Source organism: Nesoenas mayeri (genome assembly GCF_963082525.1).
Source record: "Nesoenas mayeri genome assembly, chromosome: 15".
Taxonomy (NCBI): Eukaryota; Metazoa; Chordata; class Aves; order Columbiformes; family Columbidae; genus Nesoenas; species Nesoenas mayeri.
This window is the reverse complement of record NC_137559.1, coordinates 9555062-9575050: the sequence shown is the minus strand read 5'-3', so window position 1 is coordinate 9575050 and position 19989 is coordinate 9555062. Positions and strand designations below refer to the sequence as shown.

General features: G+C 56.9%; 2 protein-coding genes across 3 annotated transcripts in view; both read left to right on the top strand.

The window, feature by feature from the left end:
• The window catches only part of WDR90 (WD repeat domain 90), a gene marked incomplete at both ends in the record, with an annotated part of 29739 nt that extends 23482 nt beyond the window's left edge, over positions 1-6257 (top strand). Inside the window, 8 exons of the mRNA XM_080353976.1 lie at positions 87-258; positions 1041-1163; positions 1846-2026; positions 3055-3185; positions 3278-3421; positions 4557-4676; positions 5183-5267; positions 6100-6257. Coding sequence (XP_080210102.1) covers positions 87-258; positions 1041-1163; positions 1846-2026; positions 3055-3185; positions 3278-3421; positions 4557-4676; positions 5183-5267; positions 6100-6257 — 1114 coding nt within the window. The remainder of the gene's footprint in view (positions 1-86; positions 259-1040; positions 1164-1845; positions 2027-3054; positions 3186-3277; positions 3422-4556; positions 4677-5182; positions 5268-6099) is intronic.
• Positions 6258-6642: 385 nt separating this feature from the next.
• On the top strand, positions 6643-19978 carry RHOT2 (ras homolog family member T2). Of its 2 annotated transcripts, none has more exons than XM_080353705.1 (19): positions 6643-6718; positions 7204-7262; positions 8441-8522; positions 8647-8690; positions 9954-10007; positions 10442-10494; positions 11042-11150; positions 11330-11431; positions 11907-12005; positions 12459-12567; positions 12822-12942; positions 13817-13901; positions 15018-15163; positions 15238-15338; positions 15411-15541; positions 15993-16073; positions 16280-16402; positions 16494-16696; positions 18085-19978. In XM_080353705.1, exons 1-19 carry the CDS (start codon positions 6682-6684, stop codon positions 18200-18202), a joined length of 1857 nt encoding a protein of 618 aa, XP_080209831.1. In that variant the 5' UTR covers positions 6643-6681; the 3' UTR covers positions 18203-19978. The 2 variants fall into 2 exon arrangements, with proteins under 2 accessions (XP_080209831.1, XP_080209832.1); XM_080353706.1 differs by having other exon boundaries at positions 6662-6718; positions 7209-7262.
• The last annotated feature ends 11 nt before the right edge of the window (positions 19979-19989 follow it).

Below are 19989 nucleotides of genomic sequence, written 5' to 3'. Positions count from 1 at the left end.
CCTGACTGGGCTCATTAGAAAATTGCATTTAAAGGACTGGCTGTTCTCATTTCAGCCAATCCTCCCTCCATCCTCCTTTACTCCAGATCTAGCTCGGTCCTGCTACAACATGAGATCGCTCTCGACGGGACGATAGTCAGTGCAGCCTTTGATGACTCTCTAGAAATGGGAATCGTGGGCAGCACAGCAGGAACGCTGTGGTACATCAACTGGACGGAGAATGCGAGCATCCGACTGATCAGCGGCCACAAGAACAAGGTCAGAGGGGCTGGGCTGGGGTGGTTTGTCCTGCAGAGCAGCGAGTGCTGTGCGTGCTGTCTGTGCTCCAGGACGCATGTGCGGGCTGCAGAAGCGTTCCCTGCTCTGGCCATGGGAGAGCTCAGGGAGCTGCAGGGGTCACTAGTGCTGGTGGGACAATATGGAGGAGTCTAGGGAGAAATGGGCACGCTAAGGAGTCCAGCATCAAAAAGTCTGAGCTAACCTGCTCGAGCCTTAGGTGTGTAACAGCCTCAGCCCAGGAGCAGCTGTGGGCCTTTCTGCTAGAGCAGAAGAATGTCATTTGTAGTCACTAAAGCTTAAATCCTGACTGCTGTGACTTCTGCCTGCCTTCAGTTTGCTAGCTGGACATCCATACAGGAGAACACCACCACCACCAATACAACCACACAAACAAAAAAAGGCAACAAACAAACCAAAAAACAGATGAAGAATGACAGTTCTGAATTTTGCTGTTGCTTTTGGGGTACTTTTATGCTACAGAAAACAGATTTCAAATGATTGAAGAGAAGATATTTTACTTACAACTATGTTGCATAGTGCCTAGCTTTGGGGTTAGCTTTACTGCTTTCTATTACAAGCCTAGCTGTCAGCCCAACATTTGAGGACAAAACCAAAGCACCCAACCTTCCTTTACGTCCTTTTATGGATTTTGGCTGGTGTATCTCATGAGAGAGGTCCTGGGAAGTGAGAGGGCAGAGGAGCTGATGTGCTCTAGTCTGTAGCATTTGTTCCCCTGTTGTCTATCTCCGTTCTTGCTGCAGGTGACCGAAGTGTGCTTCAGTCCTGACGAGACTCACTGCGTAACATGCGGGGAAGATGGCAGTGTGAGGATTTGGTCTCTGGGCAGTATGGAGCTGGTGGTGCAGTTCCAGGTGCTCAACCAGGTAATTGTTTGTATTATGTCAGTCTCTTCCTCGTGGTAGAGCTCACAGTCCACTGCTTGGGTTTGTAAGGACTGTTGTGTCTTCGTGGAACATAGAATCATAGAATAGTTTGAGTTGGAAGGGACCTTCAAAGCTCATCTAGTCCAACCCCCTTGCAATGGGCAGAGACATCTCCAAGTGGATCAGGTTGCTCAGAGCCCTGTCCAGCCTGGTCTGGGATGTCCCCAGGGATGGAGATGGGGCATCCACCACCTCTCTGGGCAACCTGGACCAATTTCACCACCCTCATTGTGAAAAATTTCTTCCTCATGTCTAACCTGAATCTCCTCTCTTTTAATTTGAAACCATCACCCCTTGTCCTATCACAATAGGCCCTGCTAAAAAGTCTGTACCCATCTTTTTTACAGGCCCCTTTTAAGTACTGAAAGGCCACAGTAAGATCTCCCTGGAGCCTTGTCTTCTCCAGTCTGAACAACCCCAACTCTCAGCCTGTCCTCACAGCAGAGCTGTTCCATCTCTCTGATCACTTTTGTGGCCTCCTTTGGACCCGCTCCAACAGGTCCAGGTCTTTTCTGTACTGAAATTCCAGCAAAATAAAGCTGGAGAAATACTTGCAGGTGGAGATTTTGGTGCTTTTGCTTCCTTCAGCGTGCCATGGGTTTCTGCCCTGGTTGCTTTGCAGAGCTGCCAGTGCCTGGCCTGGGAGCCTCATCCCATCGTCGCATGGGGAGCTGAGAGCCAGCACGTAGTGGCAGGGTACAGCGATGGCACCATCCGCGTGTTCAACATTTCCAGAACAGAAATGGAGCTGAAGATGCACCCCCATGCCACTGCACTTACGGCAATTGCCTACTCCACGGACGGTGAGGCTGCATCAGGGAGTGTGATTTGTTTGTCCCTGGGCTACCCTGACCTCCAGCTGCTGCGCACTGGTGACCTGCCCAGACTCCTGAGGCCACGGAGAGCTGGAGAACTTCTGTCAATGAGCGTTAGTGACTCTGCCAGCTGAGTGTGTGGTAAATGGGCCACAGGAGGTATATTGGCAATGGTATAGGAAAGGGGTTTGGGCACCAGAAACATTCCTTTGTGTCCTCCTGCTTATAATCTGCAGTGGCTCTTCAGTGTGTTAAGGAAGTTCCTTTTCCCCAGGCTCCCCATAGCAGAGACCCAGGCATGGATTCCAGAAATTCTTCTAAAATAAAGAATTTATTCACAAGGTACAGTGTAGAGCAGCTCAAGCTGGTGCCTCTTGAAGAGGGACCCTCAGCATGAAAAAACTTGGACAATTACACCTCCACAATCCAAACCCCCACCCTCCGTGCATCATTGCAGGCCAACGGCAAAATTAGAGCCTGAGGTCTCCCCGTTCTTCTTGGGAGCTCTTCATTTTCATCAGGCACACCATCAGTTAAAGTTCTGACCTTCAGTTGCTATTTTGCACCCACAGCTGGAGAAAATAAGTTCTTGGCAATAGCAAAAACATTATTCTGTTAGACAGCGTTCTGTTCCTTTACTTATCTACAAGGACGCAGCTCCCCTTATCTTCCAGCTTGAGGACTCTGAGGCCTTTTTTAGTTAATGAAGCAGAAAGTTCAAAGGTTCACATCTTGTAGAAGTTATGCTAAGCAAACTTACTTATGCTACAGAAGCAGTTTCTAAACACATTCTAGAAGAAGAAGTATACCAGATAATTCAATAAGCTAAGGCAGGCTGTTGGGTGTTTTAGTGGGTGTCTCCAAGATGTCTTATCTTACCCAGCCCTTGACTCAGATGATCCCAGTCTTTCATGGTGTTTTGGGACACTGGTATCCCACAATCTTAGACTCTTCTTCTATGGTCATCTTCTTCTTCTACAAGAAGTGTCACATTCTCTTCTCTGTGCTGCCCACAGGAGAAATTATCTTATCGGGGAGCAAGGACGGGCTCGTGGCTGTCAGCAGCTCTCACACTGGAATGACTCTCCGTGTCCTTGCTGACCACAAAGGCTCCCCCATCACCGTCCTCCAGTGCATCAGGAAGCAGGTGAGACCTCACTCCTTGCCCCGGTGCTGGGCAGGAGCATGTTCCCCGCTTCTGTACTGCCAGAATCACAGCATTGCCGTTGTCTTCCATAGTACCGTGATTTTGGGGTAGAAGGAAGTGAGCTCTGGCTGGCCACCAGCTTGGACCGGCGGGTCAGCGTCTGGGCCTCCGACTGGCTGAAGGACAAGTGCGAGCTCCTTGACTGGCTCAGCTTCCCGGCTCCTGCCGGCCCTGAGGTGAGTGTGGCCCCTGCCTGCTCCTGAAGTGGGTCTCAGCAGCAGCCAAGCTGGAGGAGGGATGATGCCTCAAGGCTCTGAGCGGGATGGGGCCAAAGAGAGTGTGCATGCTTAGGAAAGTCATCTTCATTAGTTCTGCTGCCTGTAGAGTATCTTGTTAATTCACCTTCTTGCATGTCAGAAGGCAGTGGGAATTGTGGCAGTACCTAACTGCTGGGAAGCACTGACTTTGTAAGCATCAGGAGTCAAAACTGCATCTGCAAAGAGCTGACACCCCTGTGCTATGCAAAACTGAGCACAGGCAGCAGTGAGCACAGTGTGCAGAAAAGACCTAATTATCAGCATGCTGCTAACGTTGACGTTCCCAAAGAGCATGAATATTCAGAGCCTGGAGCCTGGTGATGCGTTCATAGAGCAAAGTACTCCAGCCCTGTGTGTCTGTGATGCTTTGCAGAGCACTGGCACCAACCCAGGTGTGGGACTTGCGCAGAGGACACCTGCTAGAAAGGGAGGAGGGTCTGTATTGGGCAGGACGTGGAGATGGTCCCCAGTGCATGTGACAATCAGCAGAAGGGAGCTGGGTCTTTTTTGGGGACAAGCGGTGGTGCCTCAGCCTCCCACCCTCAGGGTCAAGCCCCATCTGGGCCCATACAGCAGTTGGATTCTGTCAACATTTCTTCTGCTTGTTTCTAAAACAATAGATTTCCTCTCCATGAAGGAAACACTACAATTCTCTCCACAGTGAACTGGAGAGGTACTAAAGATCTGTTTTCTGGGCCCTATTTTCCTGTGTTAAACCAGTCCATAACCCAATGCCACCTTCAGGCCCATGTAACAATAATGCTGTCATGGAAATTCAACCTGTTGGACCCTTGTGTGCCCCACTCCTTTGACAGTAAACAATTTCATTCAGGTTTCTGTGGCAGTGTGTGGTTGCTCCTTGCTTTGCCATGAACACATCTGAGATGGCAATGCAAGAGGGACGAAACAGCCTCCACTGTACTAATTTCCTGCTACTTGGACACCCGCAGCCCAAGGGCTGATGTCTCTCTGTGCTCTCCTTTTTTTCCCCACCGTGGTGGGTTGGGCTGGAGAAGCTAGCCTCAACTTTCTTCCCTTTGGTTTCCCTCACCAGGGTCTCAGCAGTCTCCCGCCTAGCCTGGCTGCCTTCTGCCCTTGGGAACCCGGTACCCTAGTCTATGTTGGCTTTGGGATGCAGAAGGAAGCCTTGTTTTACAGTCTGCGCAAGAAACAGGTACCCTAGCCCTGTCAGGGTGGCATGGGCCCTCGTCTGCTGCTGCGGGGCCATGGCCATGTTGAACAAGGCACAATGCGGGGAGGCAGCGCTGCCCTGTGTGTAAAGCCAAGTCTGAAGGCGTGGGGTGGGTTCAGGCAAGCAGCTGCTTAGGGCAACAGCTTTTAGGCTCGGAAACTCCTGAGTGTGGCCCAGGTGAGCGGCAGGGCCCTGCCCCTGCCTCGGGCTGCGTCTGGGCAGGCTGCCAGTCCCTGCTGCTGCCCTGCTGCCTTTCCATGATGGGAAGGGAAGGTGTTTGCTTTCAGGAGCACTAAATCATTGAGCCGAGTCTTCTCTGGCAAGTCGATGCCTTTGGCAGGTTTCTGAGCTCTAAGAGGTGCTGAGCATCTATCAGCCTCCCCTTTGAGAGGAGCCCTTCACCCTCCTAACAACTGTCACTGCAGCAGCTATGGTCTCCTGCCTGCTCATTTCTGAGGTGTTGGTGTGTTTCTCTTGCTGGAACACAGGTTGTTGAGAAGATCTCCCTGCCATACTTTGCCACATCGCTCAGCCTGTCTCCTGCGGCATGCTTCATGGCTGTCGGCTTTGGTGGTGAGTACTGGAGGGTGCTGTGGGCTCTGCTGCCCAGCTTGCCTTTGGTGGGGAGGGATCTGTCCTCCTTCCTCTAAGTGGGGGGAAACCAAGTGTCTCTTTTCCTTTAAATGAGAGAAATGTGTGCAGACACCATCCTGGGTTCTCAGACCCTGGGTGCTGCAGTCTTGGGACTGTGGGTAGCTGCCTGGGTGCTGGGCAGGGTCTCTGTCAGGCAAGGAGAAAGCTCTGTAAGACACAGGTCAGAAACGATGCATGAGCTCAGTCCTGTTCATCAATAAGCAGGATTTGTCACTCAAATGACTGCTTGGAATTATGGCTGTCTCCATCTCTGCTTACGAGCAAACAGCTCTGTGGCTGTGTGAGCTGACAGAAGGGACCTTCCTCCAGCATGGGGACAATCAGCACCCTTCTCCCAGCAAGAGCACCTTGTTCCTGAAGCTGTTTGTACCTGCCTGGGGAGGCAGCACTTACATCCCTCCAGCTCTGACAGGGGGGTGAGCTCCACGCCAGCCCCAGAGCTGTGCTGCATCTGTTGAGCCCAGAGCCAGGCGCATGGGGAGCGTGAGACAGCAGAGCTTCCCTAATGCCTGCTGCTGCATTGCTTACTGCAATGTGACGCTCTAACATGCAGCATGGAGCTGCCATGTCATGCTCTCTCCCCATTACCAGCCATCAGTTGCTGTCCCCTGTCACTCGGCTCATGGACAAGCAGTGCAGCAGGGTGACAAGGCTCTGGGGAAGGTGACTGGGAAGGCTGCTCCTGGCAGGGACAAGCCTCATGGTGGCAGAGCCTCCTTCCCCCAGCACTGAGCTCCCTCCTTTCCCACAGAGCGGCTGCTGAGGCTGCTGCGCTGTCCCACCGGTGCCGTGCAGGACTACGCCGGCCACGATGACGCTGTCCACCTCTGCCGCTTCGCCCCCTCGGGCTGCCGCCTCCTTACGGCCTCGCACAGCGCTGTCCTCCTCTGGGAGCTCACGGGCAGCTGAGCACGGAGGCCCCTGGTTCATCTGCACTGCTCCGCAGGGACAGCAGCCTTGGGGGGCCTTGGGCCGGGCCCTGGCTTCCCCAGTGGGGCACCCGCTCCTGGGCCAGGTCCCGGCTTAGGCCTCAGCCAGGCCCCAGCCACAACCTCCCCTCTACCAGCGGGCTGCTGCGGCCGGGCGCGGCGTGGGGCCCGCAAGCCAGGCCCGGCCGGTTGCGGGATGTGTTTTACGGCCCCGTTTGCTGTTTGGTTTTGTTAATAAAACATGGAAAGGTGAAGCCAGGTAGTCTCGGAGTGCTCGGCGCCGCCCCCACCCGCCAGGGGGCGCCGCTCTGCCCGGGCCGCTCTGCGCCGCCGCTCGCTGGTGTGACCGGAAGCGGCGACGACGGGGGGGACGCGGCGGCGGCCCCGGGAGCGGCGGCGCCGCCATGAAGCGGGACGTGCGGATCCTGCTGCTGGGGGAGGGTAAGGCGGGGGCACGGCGGGGTGGCCACCGGGATGGCCTGGGAGCCGGGGGGTGCCGCTCGGCACCGGGAGGGCCTCGTCTGCGGGGAGCCCGGGGCAGCCGCCGGGCCTGCCCGTGGCCCGGCGGGGCGGGAGCCGGGACCCCCCGGTAGCAGCGCTCTCCGGCCGCCCTTGCCAGCCCGCGGGCCCTCGTTACAGGTGGCTTCTGTGGGCAAGGCCCTTCCCTCGGGCTCCTTCCAGCAGCCCCGGACTCCCTCCGCGGGCAAGCCGGGCTGCCCCGCGGCACCGGCCTCCGCTCTGGGGCCTCCTGCTGGGCAGGGGCACCCACGGCCCTTTCGCCCACGGGCCGAGCCGCTCCGCGCCCCGCGGGTGTGCGTGACACCAGCCGCTGGCTCCGGTCGTGGCAGCCACCTGCGGTTACCCCCGGCCCGTGTCCCGCTCGGGCTCTGCCCAGACGGTGTCAACGTCCTCCCTTTCTTTCCTAGCCCAGGTGGGGAAGACATCGCTGATCATGGCGCTGGTGGGCGAGGAGTTCCCAGAAGAGGTGAGCGTGAGCAGGGGACCCTGGGCCCCTCGCTGGGTGTCCCCTCAAGCACTCTGTGATGGGTCTGTCCTCAGCAGTGGCTCTGTCCCCAGCAGTGTTACCCCCAGGTGGGGCTGCTGAGGGGTGCGTGCAGCTCTCTGGGGACTGGGGGCAGCCACGGGGCTGGTTCAGTGGAGCTTAAGCCTGTGAGGACCGTGCAGAGCTGCAACTGAAATGGTGGGGTCTTCAGTCTGTGCTCTGATGCCTGACATGGGGCACGATCTGCCCTGGCGAGGGGCACAGGTACCTCCCAGGGTCCTGCTCACCGCTGCTGCAGCCAGCGTGCTCCTGCTGGGGGTTTCCATGTCCACCAGTGCCCCAGGCCATAGGGCCCAGCCCTGTGCTCTGTGGCAGGGCTGTTTGCTGACCAGTTGCGGCCTTGGGGCAGTGGCACCAGCACAGAGCCCTTAGAAGGGGCTGAACCACATTCCATGCCCGCTGTGCGTGGCTGGAGTTGGGCCTGGTGCTTTGAGCTGGGCCATCTGTGAGGAGCAGCATCCAGCCTGCCTGTGTGTGCCTCTGGGAGTCTCTGGCTTGGTAGCTCACTGTCCCATTGCGGTTCAGATACAGAAACAGGGTCGGTCTGGCTGGGTGTGTTTGCCCTGTGTTATCATGTGGCTTGTCTCAGTGCCCACAAGCAGATGGTGCCTTCTGCGATGTTTGCACTGGGAAGCATCAGCCCAGGACTCAGGGAAGGACTGGCTCCATGCACCTTCCTGTGCTCTCACAGCAGAGCCCGGGCAATCGGCTTAGTGCTTCTCCCAGCTGCTGAGAGGTCAGGCTGGAGAGCCAGGAGAGTACAGGGGGCTTATCTGCAGAGCCATAGCAAGGGTGGCAGCGCTGACTTGTCTGAAAGCTGCTTTTCTGATGGGACTTAGCTGTTAGGAGCTGTTTCTTGAGTGAGGGCTCAGGGCTGGGAGGCGGTTGGTGGTTTCACTGCGGGGACACTGCGCGATGGCTGGACTGCAGCAAGCCAAGCTGTGGCTGCAGCCTGGTGGACCAGGAGCGATCCGTGGTCTGGAGGTCATCCCCCTGTGGCCAGGAGGGCACTGGGCAGTGGGGATCTGAAGTTCCTTGTCATCTGTCCTCTTGGCTGTGTTCAGCATGGCTGGCTGGAACAGAGTCTGCTGGCTTTGCAGGTGCCCCCTCGTGCGGAGGAGATCACAATCCCGGCTGATGTCACCCCCGAGAAGGTTCCCACACACATAGTGGACTACTCAGGTAGGGCCCCGTCCCTCCTGGCTCCCTGCCCGCCTTGTTTCTCCCCTTCTCTGCTCTTCCAAGGGGAGCGGGAAGGGGTCCCCGCTGCTGGGGGCGGTTAGTGACGGCTCTCTTCCCCATCCAGAGTCAGAGCAGACGGAGGATGAGCTGCAGGAGGAGATCGCTAAGGTGAGTTGGGCTGGGTGGCAGTTGTGTGACGGGAGCCTGTGGTGGCCGCAGCCCTCCAGCCAACAAGTGACACATGGCTGCTTGTTCTCCCCATTCACCACCTGGAGATGCATAGGCAGTTGGTTATCTGTGGATTAATGCTATCAGTTTGTTTGGAGGTTTGTTTAATCCTTCTCTGCTTTGTAAGCTGTGGTGTGTGGCTTGTCGTGGCCCTCCAGGGAGCCTCCAGAAGGAGAGCACAGTGGGACATGGCTCACTGCCCATCAGGAGGTGGAGGCTGCTGAGCAGGTGATGTGCTTGTAGCCTCAGGATGTTCCCGGCCGACTCAGAAGAGAGGAGAAGCAGTTGCTGAGCTTGGGCAAGACCCCTCCTGCTCCCTTCATTAGGTCCCTATGGCTGCCTGTTGAAGCAGTGGCACAGAGGAGTTGGTTTGGAATCTGGAGCCCCAGCAAACGCTGGGCGGGGAGGGATGAGGGCTCCCATGTCCCTCGGAGCAGCTACAGAGGAATAATCCAGCCGGATGGCTGGGGTGTGCCCAGCTGCTCTTCTCTGCCCTGGGATTAACCTCGGCTCTGCGCAGAGGAGGATCTCTTGATTACAGATAATAGAACTGTTTCTCTCCTGTGTGTCTCACATGAGCAATGCAGTTTAATCTCTCCACCTTGGCAGCTAATGGCCAAGGAGCAGAGCTGGTGGGTATGGGGCTCCTGCTCCCTCCATCCAGACAGCAAGAGTGTACAGAGGCTTAAATCGGCTCCAGGAAATCCTCCCTAAACCCTTGTGTGTCCTCAGGATTAGCGCTAAACTCTCTCCTGAAAGGGCCAGTGATCCCTCCTGTCTGCTTCATATAAAGCGTTGGTGGCAGCACTGTCTGCGCGGGGTTGGAGAGGGAGGAGGGCAGCGCTGCCAGCCCAGCACGTGGCACTGACGGAGCCATCGTGGGGACGTGGTGAGGGGTGGGAGCAGGGAACCAGGACACCAGGCGAGGAGGCAGATGTGCTGGTGGTAGCTCCTGCAGCAGAGGAGCCAGGCTTTGCTCTGAGCAGCCCCTCGTAGAGCTGCTCTTGGCAGTGGGCGAGTCATCACTGTCGGAGGGCTGTCTGTATGTCTGCATACTCGTGTGCGCTCCACCACCACTGCCAGGTTTCAATGCAGGCGTGCCGGCAGCATGTGGGGATACAGCGTGGCTGTGCCTTGGGCCTCCCTGCTGCAGAGGTGCACCGGGACCCTCACTCACCACCCATTGCCGCTTCTCTCTTGCAGGCCAACGTGGTCTGTGTGGTGTATGATGTCACCAAGGAGGCCACCATCGAGAAGGTACTGGATCCCCTGCTGGAGTCTTGAGTGGCCCCAGTCCGGCAGCAGCACCGGAGGGTGTTCCCAGTGCCAGGTCCTTCCTGGTTGTGCCAGCTTTTTGGTGCAGGCCGGTACTGATGCCCCCCAGTCCTGTGGGGTTTTGGTGTTTGGTGCCCCTGCAAGCAGAGGCAGGCTGAGCACAGCCCAGGCTTGCTCCCACTCTGGTTGTTGTCCTTATGTGCTGGGGGGCAGCAGGTTAGTAGGTTTGTCACATCTCTCTGCTGGCATCCAGCATCCCTGGGTCTGCCCTGCCTGCTGGTGTGGGGGAATGCCAAGGAGCAGATGGCTGCAGGGCCCTGCTGACTGCTGCGGTGCTGGTGCTGGGAGCTGTGCTGGGAGCTGCCTCTCCCTCTCCAGGCTGTGCTGACAGACCTTTCCCTATGTTCATCTTTCAGATTCGCACAAAGTGGATCCCCATGGTGAACGGGAGAGTTGAAAAGGGCTCCAGGTACTGTGTGCGACATGGTCCACAGGCTCAGAATTGGGGGATTCTGGAGGCTGTGAGGTGCCTGGCACCTTCATTCCTTACTGAGGTTGCTCAGATCAAACCAGCTTTGCAGTTTTTGGCAAGACCACTTGTATGGAAGGACATGGGGGCTTTTCTCCCTTGCAGATCTAGCTGAGGCAGAGGGCTGTGGGAGGGAGAGGGTTTCTTTCCCCCTTGATCTCAGTCAGTCAGAGAGAGGAGGCTGCTGAGGGAGTATGGGAGCACAGAAGCCACAATCTGTGTGTGGATCACTTGGGCAGAAGGCTGCTGTGCTGGATTAAAGGCTCCTAAACATATTGTTGCTGGGTGAAAGCGTAAGCAGGATCAGGCAGTCTGTTTCTCCAGATGGATGCTCCTAGCTGTGGGAGGCAGGAAAGCTGCTCTGGACCTTGCGGAGGAGGATAGGGAGGCTTCCCCGCTGCCTGGGAGCACATGTGGCTGGGGCAGCGCTGAGACTGAGAAGGAGGTGGCCTCAGTCATGATCTCTGACTCTGTTTTTTTCCCCCAGGATCCCCATTATTTTGGTGGGAAACAAGTCTGATCTGCAGGTGGGGAGCTCCATGGATGTCATCTTGCCCATCATGAACCAGTTCTCGGAGATTGAGACCTGCGTAGAGGTGAGGGAACTGGAGGGTTTTCCTTTTGTTTTTTTCCTAATGGTGGGCAGACATTGCTTTGTGCTTTGATGCACATCTTATCTGGCTTGAGGAGCTTGTATCATCCTCCCTCTGTCCCCTTGTCACCAGCCTGTTGCCTGTCCCCACTCACAGGGCTGTCTCTTCCTTTGAATCCCCAGTGCTCTGCCAAGAACCTCAAGAACATCTCTGAGCTCTTCTACTATGCCCAGAAAGCTGTGCTGCACCCCACCGCCCCCCTCTATGACCCAGAGGAGAAGCAGGTAGGAAGCACTGCTCACAGCCCCCCAAAGAGTCTCCTGCCCATCACAGCACTCTGGGCTGGTGCTCCGCTTTTGCCCCTGCACAGTAGGGTGGAAAGTTTGGGCTGAGGCAGCCAGAACAAGGGGAAAGCGTTACCCCTGGGCAGAGCCGACAGAGGGAAAAATACCCATCTCAGTGCAGCCAGCTGAGTATATCCAGGCCAGAGAGATCTGCAAGGACCAGGGACATGTTGAGGCCAAAGCCCTTGTGTTCCAGATGATGTGTTAGCCATGGTGGGAAAGGGGCCAGAAGAAACCTTCCCCATGGGCTGTCCTGCTTCTGACTCCCAGCTCCGAGGTGCCTGTGGTACTGGCCTAGCTGGGCCATGCTCCCAGCCAGCACAGGAAGGGAACTCCTCTGCACATGGGGTTATAGGAGGAAGGGCCAGGATGAAGGTCATGCCCTGTTTTTGACATTGTGGTTGGTCTCTTGCAGCTGAAACCTGCATGTGCACAAGCGCTGACACGGATTTTCAACCTCTCGGACCAAGATAACAACCAAATCCTTAGTGATGATGAACTCAACTACTTCCAGGTAGGGCTGGCTGCAGAGCTGAGGTATTTTCCAGGCCATTCTGGAAGGCCTCTGTGGTCCCCTTTCCATCCAATACCAGGCAGAAAGATTGCCCTTCTCCTGACACAGCCTTCCTGTTTGCATTCAGTACTTCTGCTGTTGTACAGCTAAAGCACTGTAGGGTGCATCTCCAAGCACATGGGGATCTGCAGGTCTCCCATTTTCACTAAGCTTGGGCTGAGTTTGCTCTGCAGTGGGAAGAGCAGAAGGCTCTGAGGGTGTTGAGAGTCAGACGTTATTGGGATGCTGAGGAACAGGGCCTTGGTCAGGGTTTAAGCCTGTAACCCTGAGCTGGGTGGATTTTTTCACCTAGAAACCCCATCTCCTTACTAAGGGAGAGAGATGCTGGTGAGACAGAGGGCGGTGCTGTCTGTGTGCTTTGCTGGCAATGACCTTCTTTCTCTTGGGAGGTAGAAATCCTGTTTTGGAAACCCGCTGGCTCCCCAGGCCCTGGAGGACGTGAAGATGGTTGTGTGGAAGAACACCACAGATGGGGTGCAGGACAACGGCCTGACGTTGAACGGTAACAGCGCAGGAGCTCCATGCCCCTTCCCATCTCATTGCGAGGGGCTCTGTCCTCAGGCTGAGCCTCCTGGCTGTCATTCTAAGTCTAGTTAGTCCCTCTTGTCAAAGCAAGTCTGAGCCTGCTGTGGCTACGAGAGCTCTCTGTCCCGACAGCCTGTCTTCCCAGGGAAAGCCTGGTCTTGAGGAGTGGGTCCCTGAGGCTGAGTGCTTGGTTGGCCACACTGTGCCTGAGCCGCCCGATCTCTCCTGCAGGCTTCCTCTTCCTCAACACGCTCTTCATCCAGAGGGGCCGGCATGAAACCACCTGGACGATCCTTCGCCGTTTTGGGTACGACGACGAGTTGGAGCTGACAGATGACTATCTCTACCCACAGTGCGTATCCTGCCGTGGAGTGGGGCGGGCAGGGTGTGACACCCCCATGGTACGCAGCTTGGACTCCCCAGCACCTTTGCTTGCTCGTTTCTGCACCCTGGGCTCTACCATGTTCCTCAGCTGAGGCTGAATCTGCACCCTTGTCTCATGGTCAGGTTCATGCTCCTCACTGTCCCCTTGGGGCAGGAGCTGACATGGGGGGTTGGTGACAAATACAACAGGCCTCGGAGCTGCTGCCTGTGCTGCTGGCTCTAAAGTAGGCAAGCAAGGAGGTGGGGAATGAAGGCCTGTCCCTGACTTTCCTTGACATCAGCAAAGGGTTTTTGAAGGCTGTTCTGTCCCCGCCTGAGCTGAGGCAGAACGACTCTGTCAGGAGCAGTGAGCTGTCAGCATAGCCCTCCTGGCTGATTCCACAGCTGCTGTCTCTTCTCTGCTCCCTGCCACCCTGGAGGTGGTGATCTGGCAGTAATGAAACGGGTTGGCGTGTGAGCTGCTTCATACTCTCCCCAGACAGCAGGCTGTGCGGGGAGGCGACAGGGCTGTGCTGGTGGAAGGCACCCCGAGGGTAGCTGTGCCCTGCTGAAGCCCTGGGTACAAGGCAGTGTGAGGGCTGCATCATCTCCCTGGCTGCTTGGGCAGCACAGATGTACCAAGGAGAGGTCACTGTGCAGCCTCGAGGCCTCCTGCTGAAAGCGAGGGGATATATCAGGGTATAGCCAGGCCTGGAGAAAACTGCTGACCTTGAGTGGGGTTGGGGAGGAGGGGCTGTGTGCTCAGAGTGAGCTCTGGCTTGGCCAAGGACCTGCTCACACGCTGCTCTTCATCCGGGGCTTGAGGAGGTGTGGGAGCTGCTCACTTGAGTCTCTTCTGACAGGTTCCGCCTGCCCCCCGGCTGCTCCACAGAGCTCAACCACCTGGGTTACCAGTTCCTGCAGCGGCTGTTTGAGAAGCACGACAAGGTGGGCAGCGTGTGGTGGAGCTGCCTGGAGAGGGGACACTCTCTGCTTGGCCTGCACGCCTGGGTGTACCTGCTCTTCTGTCTGCCCCACTGTTCCAGGGAGCAGATGCAGCACCAGTGAAGGGCTTTTCTCTGCCACAACGCTCCCTTCATGGCTTCTTGCTGAGGCTTTGGGAGCAGGAGGTGGCCACAGTGAGCTGTAGGTAGCCTCATGGCATGTCGAGGGCATGGACTTGTGATCACTACCCTTGACTAAAGGGCAGCCAGTAAAGTTTGGGCCTTCAGGGGATAGGTCTGATTAACACCAAGCTGGCATAGCCCCTCAGTGCCTGGCTGCAGCAGGCGTCAGCAGGGACAGCGGGCACAGCTGCTGGCCTGGAGCCACACGCTTAGCATCTACACGGCTGCCAGCCCTGTGGAGGGGGTGCCAGGCCGGAGAGAGGGAGTGAAAGCAACTGATTTTGTCATACTCTTGCTCTTTGGAAAGAAAAAGCAAGAGCAGGGGATGTGTTGGATCTGCAGGCACCTGCTTGGACTAGTTATCCAGATGTTGGTGTGCGCTTGGGCTACGGCAGCTCCTTGGCCATGGGGAGTTGCAGCATGGAGTCCCTGGTTGCCTGGATGCTGGCAGGTCCTCTGTAGCATGGCCCTGTCACGCCCCAGCCTGAAGGTGCTGTGTTGGTGTGCATTTAACTGGTGGCCGGTGGCCCAGATGTCACCCACAGACCTTGTGTTAGTTACCCTGCAGCATGGAAGGCCAAGCTGGAGTGATGCGGGCTGCTGTGAGGCGGCTGGCCTCAAGGAAGCTCAGGGCTATGGGTAGAGTGTGGATGTGTCCTGCCCAGTGGTTCCAGCTGCAATCGCAAAGCAGAACCCACCTGTCTCTTGCAGTGATGGGAGTCCCTGGGTCACAGGCTCTCTGCATGCTCATGCAGTTCTGGCCTTGCTTGCAATTGATTTCTACCATTGAGAGCATCCCTGTGTTATTCTGTAGCAGCAAGCAGGGTGGCTGGTGTGGTAGGGGCCCTCTCTGGACCCTGACAGTGCTTGGTGTGGCTGCAGAGAGCTGCATGAGCTGTGTCCCACCTCAGCTGCTGACTCCTCTTTGTTTCAACAGGACCAAGACGGAGCCCTCTCGCCTGCAGAGCTGCAGAACTTCTTCAGTGTCTTCCCCTGTGTGCCCTGGGGCCCCGAGCTCTACAACACGGTATGCACCACTGATAAAGGCCTGCTTTCCCTGCATGGATTCCTCTGCCAGTGGACGTAAGCTCAGCCCCTCTCCCCTGCCTTTAGTCACATCACTTTGCCCTTGCTGACCTTGTGCTCCGTCTCTCCAGGCTCGTGGCTTACCTGGATGTGCGGCACTGCTTGGAGTGCCTGGGCTACATGGGCTACCCCATCCTCTCGGAGCAGGACTCTCAGACGCAAGCCCTCACGGGTACGGCCATGCCCTCACCTCCTGTCATGACTTGGGTCCCTCCTCTCACTCACCCAGCCTCTCTCCTGTCAGTGACCCGGGAGAAGAGGATCGACCTGGAGAAAGGCCAGACCCAGAGAAACGTCTTCCTCTGCAAGGTGCTGGGAGCCAGGGGTGCAGGCAAGTCTGCCTTCCTGCAGGCCTTCCTCGGCAGGAGCCTGGCGGTGAGTGTCTGCTCCCCTCTCTGGCTCGCTGTGGCAGGGTGTCCCGGTGAAGCAGGAGGCAGAGCCATGAGGTGGTTGAGCAATCTGTTGCATGACAGCACCTCCCTGCCCATGGCTGAGCCCCAGTGTCCCGGCAAAGGGCTTCACAGCCCTCTCCCTGCCAGCGGTGCTGGTTGCTGTGGCTCTTGTGTCCTTGGTTTTGCCTGAGGCAGTGGTCCCGCTCCCTCTGCTTGTCCCAGGGATCTGAAGGGGCTGTGCCTTTCCCAGGCAAACGTATCTCCCTGAGGTGATGCAGCTTTCCCTGCTTGTTATGAATGGTGTCTCATGGCAGTAGCTGGCTGGCCTTCAAGTGGCTGTGACACCATGAGGACTCAGGGCAGTGGGAAATGCTCTCCTCTCCCAAGTGCTACTCTTGCTCTGGGCTGTCTGAGACTGTTTTTGTCGGTGGCAGGCCCAGAGGGAGAACCCAGGAGTGCCATCCCTCTACGCGATCAACACGGTGCACGTCAGTGGCCAGGAGAAGTACCTTATAGTAAGTCAGGAAGAGGAGGGAATTGCTGTTGCATATGGCTTGGGGGAGGGCTGGGCTGTGTTCCTCCCAAATGGCTGCCGTGCCATCCCATCACCCCTGAGCTGGGTTGTGGCTGCAGTGACACCAGTGCAGTCTGTGTACTGGCGTGAGGAACAGCCGATCTTGAGTCGGTGCTGTGCCATGCATCCCTTCCCCTCCTGCCCCAGCTGTATGAGGTCAGCGCCGACACAAAGTTCATGAAGCCATCAGACGCAGCCTGCGATGTCGCCTGCTTCATCTACGACCCGAGTGACCCCAGGTCCTTCAGCTACTGTGCCAGTATTTATAAGGTAACTGGTAGGGGCCCTGTGGGACTTCAGCCCCACATCTCCTAGGGCTTGGTCACTCACTCCTTGCTGGACCTTCTCCCTGTCTCTGCAGCAACACTACATGGACAGCCAGATCCCCTGCGTCTTCGTGGCCTCCAAGACAGACCTGCCAGAAGCCAGTCAGCAGCCTGCGCTCTCCCCCACCGAGTTTTGCTACAAGCACTGCCTCCCGCCACCCTTCCTCTTCTCCTGCCATGGCCAGGGGCTGCCCAGCACTACTGTCTACACCAAACTGGCCACTGCTGCCACCTTCCCGTGAGTATCCTTCTCCTGATGTAGGCGCTTGGCTGTGAGCAGAGCTTGGGGAGGGGGCTTTGTCCGAATGCTGCCTCCACTGTGGTGCTTTGGTTGGTTTCTGTCTAGCTCTTGGTGTCGTCTGCTCATACAAGTAATTGAAACAAAAAGGCCACCTCTTCCTCTGCTTGGAGGGGGCAGAGGGGACTCAGCTCTCTTCTGCATTATGTGTGTCTCTGGCAGATTTATTAGATAGATCCTGTCACAGGAGTTTTTGTTTTTGAAGCCTAAGATAAAAAATGCTGAAGGGGAGTCACCAGCCTAGTTTGCCAAGGCCTGCAAAAGGGGGGTGGCAGCTATTTTCTCCTGATGAGGTGGATCAGACTGAAAAAGAGGTCAGTGAAGCGAGACCTCTGTTTCCTCAGCCTCCCTTGGGGAAGGAACTGCACCTGAAAGGGGCTAGGTGATGGTGTAACGCGGCAGCCAGGCCGGGCATGGACAGTGTTGTGAAATCTGGGCAGGAGAACGTGTCTGTGTGTGGCGTTGCTCTGCTCGGGGCGGGGAGGGGACTGAAAGCTGAGGGTCAGCACAACACTGAGGGCAGAGCCCTGCCAGGGAGAGCGTGTGGGTGCATTGGAAGGCAGGATGGGATTACTAGTGAGTGGTTTTCCCTCTAGCTTCTTTTCAATAAACAACTTTATTTTTAGAGCTGACACTTTTTTTTTTCCCTCTGCAGTATTAAAATTTAAATATTCTTAATATATCTTAGGGTATGTGGCATAAATAAATAACAGCGTAATGGAGGACCAGGGATTGGCTGTTCTCCCCTGATTTAGTGGAGAATGAATAATGGATATGTCTTTCCTCCCTGGAGAGGAGCACGTTGATGCAGGACAACACATGTTTAGGAAGGGAATGTTTACACTGAGGCAGGACTGGGTCCCATCCCTCGCTGCTCTTAGGTCGGTGTCACCAGCTGTGCCAGTGTCTCCACCTGCATCCACCTCTGGGTCTCTGTGCACTTGGAGTTGTAAAATCAGCTTGACCTAGAAAGAAAGATACAGACCTCCATACTCGTACTAATTATTTAGGTGTTGGTGTGCTGTTTCCAGGCCACGAGAGGGTAGAGCCACATCCGTCCCACCAGCAGGGCTGGGAGCCATGCTTTGCCTTGATGATGATGCCAGATGGCGGGTGCTCTGGCTGGTGGAGCGGGGAGGCCACTCGCTGCTCTCTGCCTTCGGCTGTGCCACGTCCCCCAGCCTGGAGCTGTGCCATGGTCACCCTCCATCCCCCTGGGGACACGCCAACCTCCCTGCTTGCGGGAGAAGTACTTGGGGCTGCTGGGGAGCTTCGTGTTCATACAGCTGTGCACCTCGCTCACTGGCCTCTTCTCTCTTTCCTTGCAGCCACTTGAACGCTGTGGAGCTGGGAGCCGCATCCTTCTGGCTCCGGGTGGCTCTGGGAACAGCAGTGACTGCTCTGGTAGGGTTCACGCTGTACCGCGTGCTAGCCAAGAACAACTGAGAGTCGGTCTCCACGCTGTCCTCCCTGTGACACCAGCCTCCTCGTCCCCAGTGGCGCCCTGGTGAAGGGCCCTGCCTCAAGCTGGTCCCTGGTGGGAAATCCTCCTTTTCCCCCCAGCCTGGATTGCAGGACCAGTGAAACCAGACTTCCCAGCACCAGCAGGATAGATCCCCCAGCACTGGCCAGCCTAACCCTGCTGGCCTCTGCAGCATCCTCGCCCACGTGGCTCCTGCCCAGCTGTGGCAGTCGGGGCCAGGCAGCTCTTCCTGGGGGCTCCACCTCACCAGCACCTGGAGCATCACCCCCGTCTTTTATGCTGTTTTTGTTTGTTTGGGGTTTTAATGTTTGTTTTTAAGTTCAAACATGAGTGTTTCAGTATCTGTTGGGCCAGGCACGTCCCTTCTCTAGAGGGCTGTGCTGATGCCCTCAGTTCTGGGGGGTAACACTCGTGGAGCCCCGGCCCCTCTGGCAGCAGCAGAGCTGTCGAACGGCCCCATGGTTTCAGCCTGCTGCGGCCCACGCCATTCCCTGGCCCTGTTTCCTGCTGCCAGCACTGTGTGAGGCAGCCTGGGAGGGCTGGGCATTTACACCCCCCACGTCCCTGTGTTTTGGGGTCACTCCTGGCCTCATCCTGCTGGGACACTGTGACTGCAGCTCCCAGCCCCAGACTGCAAGGGGAGGGAATGATACCCAGGGCCTGTCCCAGTCCCTTTCTCTCTTGTTTCTGTGTAAAAGTAGAGCCCTGCAGGGTACCAGGCTCTTGACCCATCTGTCTTCCTCCCCTGCCTGGCTGTATGGCCTGTCCCCTCCCTGCCCTGGCCACCAGTATTCATGGCCACCACTATTTGCAGGGTCCCAGGAGCCCTGGTGAGGGCTACAAGGGCACAGGGAGCCCACTGTGCTCCGAAGGACAGGCTGCAGTCCTTTCCTGGCAGTGCCATTGCTGAGCTCGTGCCATGCCACACATTGGCATGCAGCCCTTGTCCTGCTGTCCGCTCTGTGGGGCCCTGGTCATGCTGAGGGTGTCCCAGAGTACAAGACTCTGGGCATTGCATCTCCTGGAACAACTGGAAGCTCTTTCCTCCCCTGTCTCCTGCCTGCACTCGAGCCAATGTCACCTGCCAGACAGCCACTGTGACTTCAGGCCAGCACAAATCTGGAGCCAGTGTCTCACAGCCTCCCTGTCTCCATGTCCCAAAGAGTGAGGCCAGCCTGTGCTGGCCCCTGTGCTCCGCTCACACCCATCCCTGGGCTCCCATCCTGCCAGGGGGAGCCATGGTCAGCTCCTGGCTCTGTGACACTGGCTCTGTGATGCTGGCTCTTTGGCTTTTCGAGCACACTCAGGGTGGGTTTGTTTGCAGGCAGCTGGTGGGGCAGCACCAAGGTACAGCTGGAGCTGCTTTTCTGTACATTTTTTTCTATTTAAACTTTTTTTATTGTGGCCCAAAGCTGATGAGGGGGTTGAGAAATGGGTGGGCAGCAGCCAGCATCTCTTACAGGGACAGTCCCAGGGTGGTGCCCCCATCCTGCTAGTGCCCGGTCCCCAGTGCTGGCCAGACGGGTGTCCCTGTCTGTGCTGGAGCTGCTGGGCCAGTCGGGCACCTGCTGCCATCACGCTCACTGCTGGCCCACGTCCCCTCTCGGTGGCCAGGCCCACCACGTGCAGTTGTGCTGGTCTGGTGGTCTGACCCCGCTTCCGGCACCCGTTCAGGTGTGGCAAAGCCATACTGATTTAGGAGGTTTGTTCTCTACAAGAAAATAAATTTTTACACACCTTCTGCTTGTAC

Coding starts and splice junctions, on each gene's coding strand:
- RHOT2 (XM_080353705.1), top strand. CDS start 6,682: ATGAAGCGGGACGTGCGGATCCTGCTGCTGGGGGAGG. Junction 6,719..7,203: donor GATCCTGCTGCTGGGGGAGG/GTAAGGCGGGGG, acceptor TTTCTTTCCTAG/CCCAGGTGGGGAAGACATCG. Junction 12,006..12,458: donor ATGAACTCAACTACTTCCAG/GTAGGGCTGGCT, acceptor CTTGGGAGGTAG/AAATCCTGTTTTGGAAACCC.